The sequence below is a fragment of the Anarrhichthys ocellatus genome, unplaced genomic scaffold (genome assembly GCF_004355925.1).
Source record: "Anarrhichthys ocellatus isolate YVR2014 unplaced genomic scaffold, GSC_Weel_1.0 scaffold92, whole genome shotgun sequence".
NCBI lineage: Eukaryota > Metazoa > Chordata > Actinopteri > Perciformes > Anarhichadidae > Anarrhichthys > Anarrhichthys ocellatus.
In genome coordinates this window covers 1017937-1029125 of record NW_022280122.1, presented here as the reverse complement: position 1 = coordinate 1029125, position 11189 = coordinate 1017937, and the positions used below count along the sequence as shown (strand labels likewise).

At 39.0% G+C, this 11189-nt stretch overlaps 1 protein-coding gene across 17 annotated transcripts in view; it reads left to right on the top strand.

Annotated features, from left to right (window-relative positions):
* The window catches only part of plekha6 (pleckstrin homology domain containing, family A member 6), a 67815-nt gene extending 56669 nt beyond the window's left edge, over positions 1-11146 (top strand). For 15 of the 17 annotated variants that reach the window (XM_031875619.1, XM_031875621.1, XM_031875620.1 and 12 more), the window contains 3 exons: positions 2323-2418; positions 3340-3451; positions 3567-5635. In XM_031875619.1, coding sequence (XP_031731479.1) covers positions 2323-2418; positions 3340-3451; positions 3567-4528 — 1170 coding nt within the window. In that variant the 3' untranslated portion in view covers positions 4529-5635. Of the gene's footprint in view, positions 1-2322; positions 2419-3339; positions 3452-3566; positions 5718-6719; positions 6793-8584; positions 8689-9888 lie in introns of those variants that run through there. The other 2 variants (XM_031875625.1, XM_031875629.1) reach the window with 2 other exon arrangements.
* The last annotated feature ends 43 nt before the right edge of the window (positions 11147-11189 follow it).

The window sequence follows — 11189 nt, the reverse complement described above, 5'->3', positions numbered from 1 at the left end:
GTGTGTGTGTGTGTGTGTGTGTGTGTGTGTGTGTGTGTGTGTGTGTGATTTCACACATTTGGTTTTACTCAGGCTGAGTTGTCAAATCCTGCACACATGACCCGATGCTTTGAGGAGTGTCTGTCTGCAGTCTGGAAGGCTACATGACACGGCCATTAACTATATGATACACCTGCTTTTCTACACAACAGACTTCCTGAGATAACTTGTGATTCATATACTTATTTTAACCCAAACCATGATGTTGCCCTAACCATGCAGTTTTTATGCCTAAACCTAAAAAAAATAGTTTTTGTGCCTAAACCTAAAAAAGTAGTTTTGCCACCTTGTATTGCCTAATCCTAACTGAACTGGGATAGTTTCAAGGGGCTTGGCATGGGTTAGGGTTACTGCTTTCCAGCATAAAGAATAGAAAGTAGCCCAGACGCGGACGTGCACATGCAGACTGAATGTGGTAGTGGCTACTTGGGAAAAAAATCCAAATAAAATTTGTATGTATTGGTGCAGATATTTGCCCTAGAAACTCCATGACATCCTATACCATCCTCAAAACATAGTCCAGTTCAAAAATGCTCCTCCACACACAACAATTATTAAATTTACTTCTTGGACACCTCTCCCTTACTCTGTTTCTTCTTCTGCCACGATGTTCCCAAAGTCTCTACCACACCACATTCCGACTGTGCAAGTCCATCTCACTTTCCTTCTGCTGTTTGTGCTGCTGTTTGTGTCCAGGTAAAGCATTCAAGTAGGTCTATCTGCAGGTCCACAGTAATTCATGACGCGTTTCGGTTAGGTTTTAGACCAAAAAGTTTAGGTGCCAAAAATACTTTGTATTGAAAACATCATGGTTTGGGCTAAAATAAGTATGTGAATCAGAAGTTATCTCAGGGGCCCTGTCATGTAGTAAAGTGGGCGTGCTGTGTAGCCTGCTAGACTGAAGATAGACCCTTCTCAAATGATCGGTTCACATGTGCAGGAATTGACTAATCAGCCTGGGCAGGAAGGCCAAGCACAAAGACAGTTGCTAGCTTGGCTATTAACACTCCGACGGCCGTCAGAGTGTTTAGTGTACATGTGTGTCATGTACACAACTGCTATGTAAAAGGTAGGTACTAATGCGACATCTCTTTGGAAAGCTAAGATTCTTGTAATTTGATTTATGCAAACCATTTCAAGATACAATCACAACAGCAGGTACACGCAACGCCTGTCAGACCACCAACCCAAAAATAAACGATTAGAAAATCGAGGCATCTCACCTATGAAGCTTGATAGAAATCCACCCATCGATAATATTCCAACAAAAACGGTCTTGTTACATTGCCAAAGGTCCAGACAATCCAATCCAGTACAATATTTTGTCCAAAACACATTATTACGTCCATAAATACCCACGGACTGCTGTTGCACCATTTCAAATTAGCCGGCAGATATGCCTAATTATCTATGTATTTTTCAACGTAAAGTGTTACCTTTCAAAAGAGACCAAAAGCATGCATGTACTCCAAATGGTTCAACAACAGCTTTCAGTTGACTTTGGGTATGTCTTGAATAAGCATTTTAGGCTAATTTTACAGGAGTGGTAACAGGTTAAGAATTAGCAAAAGCATTACGTAAAAACACAAAGCAATAAGATAAATAATAACAAAATAAATGGATATCAATAGATAATGTATGATAAAAATAACTAAATATGTATTTTAAAAAAACACATTAACATGTATTTTTTTTAGAATACTTAGCAGTATAGTAGTAGTTTATATGCAAGAAATATAACTAAATATATGTATACTTTGTATACTGTATATTAAAAATATATAAATAAATATACAAAAACACGCTTATCATTACTCTTTTATATTTTATTTATATTTATTTTCCAGTTATTTATTTTTCTCCAATTATAATTCCAAAAATGTTTTATTTACGGATTTATTATTTAATTTATTCCTTCTTATATTTCCAAATATATTTTCTTCTTCTCTTACAGATCTATTCTTTATTATGGCACCCTTATGACTCCATCAGTATAATGTACATTTCAGATGCATTAATGTTCTTCTGTTATAAAGCTGTGTTTACCAGCATTGCCATATTTCGATAGCGGAGAAAGACGGCCCAAATACAAAAACAATATCCAGGTTGTAAGGAAAGCTTTCATTTAAACATTTTAATGAATAATTTAATTGGATCTCAGTTTTTCATGTATACTCAATTCATTCTGAAGGTCAAAGGCATCATTTAGCAGGCATTATTTATGTTATTCACATATGTTATAAACATTCTGAGAAACACTGCAATCATTTGTACATTTCTTAGGCTTTAACCACCAATCGTATGGAGTTTGAAGCATTAGAGGATGAGGCCAACGCCATTCATGGAGACCTATGGGAGCAGCTTAATGCAGGAGGGCAGGTAAAGGGTCACACAGTCGTCAGTTCTGTTTATCTACCCAGTTGTAATTTATATGGGAAATGGAAAGCATGTTTCCAAATACAATTTGGAGATATAGCACCATGGAGAAACTTCTAAACATAATTAATGCATAGTTCTTCAGTATTTGCTTTAGGAATTTCATGATGAAAACAATAATCAACCTTATCAGTAACCAATGGGAATTTGAATCTCTTCATTGTTCCCATATGCAGTAATTGCACAGCATGTATGTTTAGGATCTCTTTCTCTCAAATCGAGACATCCCCAGAGAAGGTTTTGTTTTCTCTTTAAAGAGTACATCCCTCCATGTGATTCCTATCAGTGATAGAGTTATGACGTACTGATAGAGATGGCCTGTTACAGCCAATCTTTGTCTGAAGTGAATATGGGATAGGAAAGCAAGGTCGACAGTACTCTTTAGGAAAGACCCAAATACAGTGTAAATGTGTTTTAAAATCCATTGTTCGCAACATACCTTGGTCATGGTTTGGTACATTGTTAGTACCACAGGTTATTTGTTCAAATGTACCTTGGGTTTGACTATTTCTTTCAATAGTTAGTTTTAGCTTTAATGAAGTGTTAGTAGAAAGTACAGTATATGCAATACTGTCATGAGGATTCAAAAAAGAAGGGTCATTCCTTCATTAAATATATATATATATATATAGTTCACTTGCGGTTGTGGTATCCAACCCTGTAGTTTGTGTTTTGTTTGTCATCAGATGACTGTCACTGAGATTTCTGCCCACACAACAATATAAATTAATGGAATCTGGTTTTCTGGTAATTACATAATTGAAAATTTACATTTAAGTAGTTTAACAACAATATTTCCTTCCAGAAACAATTTCCTTGTTAGGGGCTGTTTCTTCAATTAGTTTGTGTTTGGGATTTTTGCAGAGTGGACTGGTTCATAGGCACATCCAGAAAGAGTTTTGGAGAGTCCAGGATGTATTAGAGGGACTGCACAAGAATAACTCATCCAGAGGCACTGACACAGCCAAGCACAGAGGTAACAGAGGTGCTGGAAAATAATCACGTTTAGTGGAAATTCCGGTGTCTCTAACATGTATATTCTAAGGACTCTATCCCTGCCACCCCCACCACCCTCTCTTTCTCTTGCACAGTGGCCAGCGGTGCATCAGGCTCCTTTAGCACCAATAGTCCAGCCAGTCCCCTGAGCTCAGTAAGCTTCACCAGCCCACTCAGCCCCTTCTCCCCAGTGCCCGGCTCCCAGGTCTCCCCCACCAAACAGCTGGGCCCGGAGGTAAGCACCGGACACACCCAGCCAGGGACCAACCCCAATCCAAATCCTGGCACAGGCCAATGCTTCGACTCTAGAACCAACCCTGAAGTGCGTATAAAATCAATCCCTAAATCCCGTCCAAAGTCATGTATAGTGCCTCATTTCAAAACTGACCCTAAGCCTAGGTGTAGACCCAAAAGTTATAGGGAACCTGACACAAGCCTACATTCAGAACATATAAACAACTATGGTAGTGAAACTCGTGAATCCTTGAGTATATTAGACACTGTGATAGAGGAATCAGACCAAAACTTCAACTGCAGAACCAAGACAAACTTTGACCAACCAGCCAAACACACCAATCAGCATTCAGGCACAGCCCGAACCCACTCTGACCAGCAGGAAGTTTGTTGGATAACCTCAAATGTTTGCAGTCAAGAAGTAAAGATTGGCCTCAGAAAAGATGTCTATCCAGACTCCCACCCATATCACTTCTCAGCAGGATACCATGGTGGCCTCAGAAACCTGATCCCCAACAAACGCTTTTCTGTGCCTGATTACCAGATCCTGTTTCTCCAGGACTCCTATCGGGCTGACCTTTTATCATTATGTCACAGACCAGATCTTTTTACATCTTCAGGTGCTAGCCATGAAACCCAACCCTATCATCAGCTAGCTTCTCCATCATCATGTCATGCAAGTTCAGGGGCTAGGCCACTTTCTTACCCCAACAATCAAGGGGGTAAAGGGGGGCATAGCATTGCTCCAGTGACTTCAGCCATAATACAGACTGATTCACCCAGTAATCACTCAGGTGAATTATTCATGCAGACTCATCTTTAAAGACAAGGATATCCACCATGTCATAGTCGATTCTGATGATTCCACATTCAATCTGTTCTGATTTGTAATATTGTAAATACATGGACAATATTTTCCCCCAAATCATAAATATTTAAGTTTGCATTGCGAAAGGTAATCATGACATAATTTTTCATCCCCATTTAGTAAAGACATTGGTGCTTTTAATTGCCTTTGCAGACAGAACTGTATCTGACCTTTCACTTGTCAGAACATTTTCTTTAACCGCTCTACAGGGATCTCATGGATCAGAGAGAATGTGCACTCATCCCTGATTTATTTTCTCAGATAACACTCTTTGGCACAGTTGAGCTTTGGTCTGATTCACATAAATATTTGGGGGATTTAATATCATGAGTCTTGAGATGATACTTTGCCAGAGTATAAATTAAGGGTTCAGAGGCATGTTCTCTCATTTTTGCATTCTTTCATTAAACACCTCCAAAATTAACCTGCTATCCGTTGACAACATTCATGTTTTCTGTCAACCAAATAAAATGAAGAAAATATTTGAGTTGAAAATTTCATGTTGGACTTTGTGCTGCAGTACAAGCTGTCTCTTAAATATAAATGACAAGCTTTACTTGTTCAATTCCAATTCCAGGGATGGATCTAATTGACAAATTTCCCCTTGGGGATGAATAAAGTATATATCTAATCTAATCTAATCTGTTTCTCAGCAATGTAATACTGTATAAATGTTAGTCTATTATAGGTGACAAATTACTTATGGATGGTTGAAATGGCATTGCTGTTTCACAGAGCCTTTCACAGAATGTTTATGATATAGGAATTCACCCCAGGTATTTAATTGGCCAGCTGGGGATTTTCACATCCAACTCCTTAACATAGGATAAAGACACCACTCCACAGAATAATTCCCATGAGTCCTTTCTGCTCTGCCTGGCTTATTATCACTCATCTTGATGTGCAGCACTCTTTCTTCCACCTATCCTTTCCCTCCTTCCTTTCTTCCCTCCCTCTTGCCCTTATGGTCATCTAGGAAAGTGTTCCCCCAAGGCCTCCCCTCCCCAAATCCTATCACCCTTTGGAGCCCTCCCCTACCTTCCCTCCCTCCGTCCCTCCCCTGCCCTTTGACAGCACTGCCTGGCTACGCAGCTTGGATATCGATGATGGTTACCTTGATGGTGAAGATTCTCAAAACAGAAAGGTATTTGGGTGTTTCCGCTACTGTCCTGCCCTCGCTTCACCCAGTCCTATCATTATTGTCATCTTTAAGAACATTATAGTTAACCTTGTAGACCAACAGGGACCATTCATCCCTTCAAATTTCCCATGTTGTTCCTTTTTCTATTTCTCCATTGTAATTAAGCATGCCACCGATTGCCTCTGATTGTCCTTCTGTGTCTCCATATCAGCCCTTATTTGACCTCACAAAGCACTTGTTCCATAAGTGGGTGCCCTCCCTTTGCTCTTTTTATTGCCTCTGCCAATAAAAGTCATGGCAGTTGCATTTCTGTAACAGGAAGTGTACGTTTTCTTTAGTAAACACGGTACATGTCAGTTCAAAATGCTCTACAGGTGCTTTGGAAAAGAACTATTTTTTGCCAAGGATGGGCAGCACTTAACACTGAGTATGAATCTTTGCGTGGAGTTCTCTACAGCAACAGATCGTCTATCAAACTTCCGATGTGCCTATTTGTAGTCATTGTAGTTAGTATGTGGTCACACCAGGAAGTAGCACAGTGAAAGTTCACGCATTCTCACAATATAGGTTATGCTGGAAGCATTGCCATTTAAATCAAGGCATCACATTTGTACCATCCATTGGCACCATCCATTCCTGTCCCATGAATGGCTGCACACCCGGTTGCATCTCTTTTGTGGAGCACTTCATACTCAAGGAGAAATAAGAGTCAGTTTTTTTCTCTCAGGCTCTTTTTGTTCCCTCAAGGTCATCACTCTCAAGACACTTTGTAACTAGTCAACAGATGATTTTGGTGTGAAATTTCTCTATCAGAGGTGTGATCAGGCCATTACTGTGTGAGCAATTGATGTATTGATTCAGTCAAGACGGGTATAACAGGCATTTTGACATGATGCCCTCATCACTATACAAAGTAATACATTATCTGATGCATTCTGTATACTGAATTCTCACCGCCTTCACGTTTAACGTTGATACATATAATGTAATTTTTCCACCTTGCAGTCCAGGTTTGCAGAACAGAATATCAATAACGTGCAGGACCAGGTTCAGGACAGACAATCCACCATGAATAAAGGTACAACAACCGAAACTCAAGTTTCCATGTAACTAGCCGCCGCTAGTCCATATCGATTTCCTTGGACAAGACACTTAACCCCAGATTGCTCCCGTAGCTGTGCCTACGGTGTGTGAATGTTGAATGAATGTTACTTAGTCCTGATGCGCAGGTGGCACCTTGCATGGTAGCCCCTCCCATGTGAATGGGTGACATGCAGTGGCGGCTGGCCAATAGAGGGCCATGGGGCCTGGCCCTACCTTGAGCCACACAAAAAAAGAAAGATTTGTGTTTTTGAACTATGGAATGTATCCAGTAATATGTGTAAAATACGATACCTGCGCAAAATATATGCTTTTCCTGCTCGTCCTCTCCGCCTGTCTGCTCGTCTGCTCGTCCTCTCTGTCTGTCTGCTCGTCTGCTCGTCCTCTCCGCCTGTCTGCTCGTCCTCTCCACCTGTCTGCTCGTCCTCTCCGCCTGGGTTCACGTCTCAGAACACGCAGCTTGGGGCCAAACAAATTTGGCCCAAAAGAGGCGGGTCTATGAGGCAGTTTAGCCAATTGCTGATTAAAGATATAAATGAGTGACATACAATTTAGCCAATCAGTGTCCTCAAATAGATTCAGCTTCGGGCCAAATTCGTTTGGCCCCAAGCTGCGCTTTCTCGTCAGGAGAAGTTTCTACAGGCGAGCGCCAGCTCAAGGACTACTCCTCCAAGACCCGTTTGAGAGGAGAACTTTGGCAAAGAAACTTCAGGCCAAAGAGCTGATCCCAGATCAGCCTGACCTCACAATCAGACAGCAGACTAGCGGGAAAGGGAAGCAGTACATGCAAAGCTTCTCTAGTAGCTGTACACCAGACAGGTTTGGCTAGCTGGATGACGTCATGCTAATAACGTATTTAGCTTTAAAACAACGGGGACAGATCCAGCACGGACAGTTAGGGAGTGAGGGATGAGGAGGTAAGGAAACATGAGAACACCAGGACACACATGGAGAACTCTGTCAAGCTACATATTAGGCAAAGTGAACATCTTTTCTTCTGCATAGTTGTCCTCAGTCTCATCTGCTTAACTTGGTCATGGAGGCATCAACATTTAATGGAGATGGTAAATTAACAGAGAAAACTCATCATAGCTTATATCTATATATGTATGTGTGTGTTTTATATTATACTGAATATTATTATATGATATATATATATATATATATATATATATATATATATATATATATATATATATATATATATGTATTATACTGAATTCCCTGTGAGGGTGACAAAAATGAGATTTATCAAATAAGATTAAATAAGATTTATCAAAGTGTTAATTACTGCTTTTTTTCGTGTTGGAATAAATGTTAAATATTTAACTGCAAAGTAGTAATGCGTGTTTGATACTATACTTTCTTTGCATTAAACCATACTGGGATGTTTGCTGAAATTGATTGGATGGCCCTACCTAGAAAACTTTCCACCAGCCGCCACTGGTGACATGTAGTGTGTTAAAGTGTTTTGAGTGGTCGGAAGATTAGAAAAGCTCTGTACAAGTACAGCCCATCCATTTAGGTTCACAGAACCTGATGGAGTATTAAAAAACACTAATGACATTCCCTCTACTGACATTTTTAAATTACAGATGAAAGAAAATTCATAATCTAGTTCAGAATCTGGATATTTGACGTGTGATTGTATCATTAAATCAAGTGAGACTGACAGGAATTGTATAGATTGTCTTATAGTATTAGCTGTGACAATTCAGCTCCCTCTTCTTTCCCTTTGTTTTAAACTTGTCTGTTGTATCCTTTGCCAGTTGGCATTGTCCCTCCTAGAACGAAGTCCCCCACCGACAAATCACACAGCAGCTCTTATGGAGTTTCCCACCATAATGGCAGACGGCCTAATGGAATTTCTAGGGTATGTCAGCCTTGCCTCCATGTAAATAATATCAAAATGTCTGTCTGAACTACAGCATGTACAGATGTGTCGCATCAAGGGTTCAAACAAGATAGTGTGAGGAAATCAAACCATTCACAAACCTTTAACCAGTGTTCACAGGAACCCTGTGTTAGATAGAAACAACCAAGATAGAAACAACCAAACAATATTGTTATTACCACAAATATCTCAAATCAATTAAAAGCATTACATGTTAACACATCGTCAAGAAGCTGAGGGGGGTAAGATGTTGATATTCAGATATTTGTAATATTATTCTTATGAGAGAACATCTAGAACCAGTCCAAGAATGAGATTGTATGGGTGACTGTGGCTCAGCAATAGAGCGGGTTGTCCTTCAATCAGAGGATCGGCGATTTGATCCGTGGCTCCTTTAGTCCATGTCAATGTGTCCTTGGGCAAGACACTTAACCCCAAATTGCTCCATACGGTGTGAATGGGTATGAATGATGAAATAGTTCTGATGAGCAAATGGCACCTTCCATGGTAGACCCTGCCATCGTGTATAAATGGGTGTGAATGGGTAAATGACATGTAGTGTTTCACAACTAGAAAAGCGCTATACAAGTACAAGTGCAAGTCCATTTACATGGAGGTCCTGCCAAAATATAAGCTGTTTTTGAGTATCAGTAGATTTTTAATTTTTTTATTTATTATTAATGCTTGCCCTCCAGTCTTACTGGAAATAAATGTAAGTCATGCTCATAACACTCATTATTAAGGAGTTATTTGATATCTCAAGAAAATATTTTCATTTTCCTGTTATGGTCTTAAAATAAATTTGAGCACAGCATAGTCTTAAACATAATTATTTATTAAAAAAGGATGATGGGCCAAAAAATTACAACATTGTTTTGCATTTTATACACAATGGAAATCATATGTCCTTTACTTAATGAATTGAAAACAAGAAATACAACTTAAACATTATTACACAAACACTAGATCAACAATATAGAAAGAATAATAATGTGCATAAGTATCGTACGTTTTATTGTTTTATGTAAAATTGGCCTCATGGAAGCATGCCCAAGGATTGAAACTTATGGTACTCCACTCCTCATGTCAACTATCTCAGAGACACAACTAAATTCCAATAGGTCTGAGACTGAAATCTTTTCTGAATCAAAGTGTTTCTATGCCACATCCTTGTCACAGGAGCGTCCAAAGAGCGCTGTGTTTCCTGCAGAGCTGAAGTCAAAGATGAGTGTGGAGGAGCAGAACGAGCGAATCCGACGCAACCAGAGCAGCTCTGTGAGGGACAAAAGGAGGAGTCTAAACCTCTCAGGTGGCCAGTCTCCAGCCAACTACAAAGTGGTATGATCAACGATGTGATGATCCTTGTGAAAGATTAGAGCACAGAGTGCCAGTACAGTCAAACCTAACCAGTTCTTCCAGGTACGGGAATTGGAAAGCCAGTGAGAGCATGTGGTGTGTCAGTGCACAAGCTGGTGGAGGAATAGTGCTAACTAGGCTATGTACCAGACATGTAATTCACCCTAAACAGATGCTAACAACATCCAAATGTCTGTAATAATGTTTTTTTTCCATTAAGTTGACCTGTCATCTGAATGACAATATTTGACTTAAACTTGCACACCTTTATGGAGTGGTTGATCATTCAGAAAACACAGAAAATATACACACACTGATGGAATTATTGAAATTTACTCTTTTCATTTCTGTCAGTATTCAGTGTCCATAAATCAACTAAGAAATCATATAAAAAGACACTCCTTATAACCGCAAATGTTCCTCCGTAAGTATCAAAGTAATAAAGGGGATTTCTTTCAATGGTTACAGTGCAAATACAAACCAGTGAGACATAGAGATCTTCAAAGTTAAATAAAGGTTTAAATAAAAAAATTAAAAAAAGTTGATATTCAGACATTAACACAGTGACATTTTGTAAACACTAAAGACAGTAGAGTGCAAATGGTGCTACAGATATTATATTTGTGTTACACCCCTATTAGTATGAACTTCTCACATGTAACAACAAGTAAAAGTGAGAAAAAAAGAGTTAACAATGACAAGTACTTCGATGCAAGCAAGTTTAATGGCCAACATTGTGTCATTTCTAGATGGTACTCCACGATTTGTGAAACTCTAATGAGATGGTTAAAGTTAGGCATTGATATTGAATGGGTTAGGGTTAGACGGTGACCTCACTGATTAAAGTAAGGCATTAACCTTGAATGGTTATAGTTAGACATTGAATCCGATTGGTTAAGTTGGGGTTTGAACGTAGTCGTCTAATTGAGTGCTACGAGGCGAAAAAAAAAATCTTAAAATATCATTATTAAATTCATTATGGTTAAAATCTCTAAAAAGTCTATTTTTATAAAAGTTCTCAAGATTTGCGCTAATGGGTACAGTTAAATAGTGTATTTCTTATTTGAAATGATTGGAATGAGAAGCACAACAATATATATATATATATATATATATATATATAT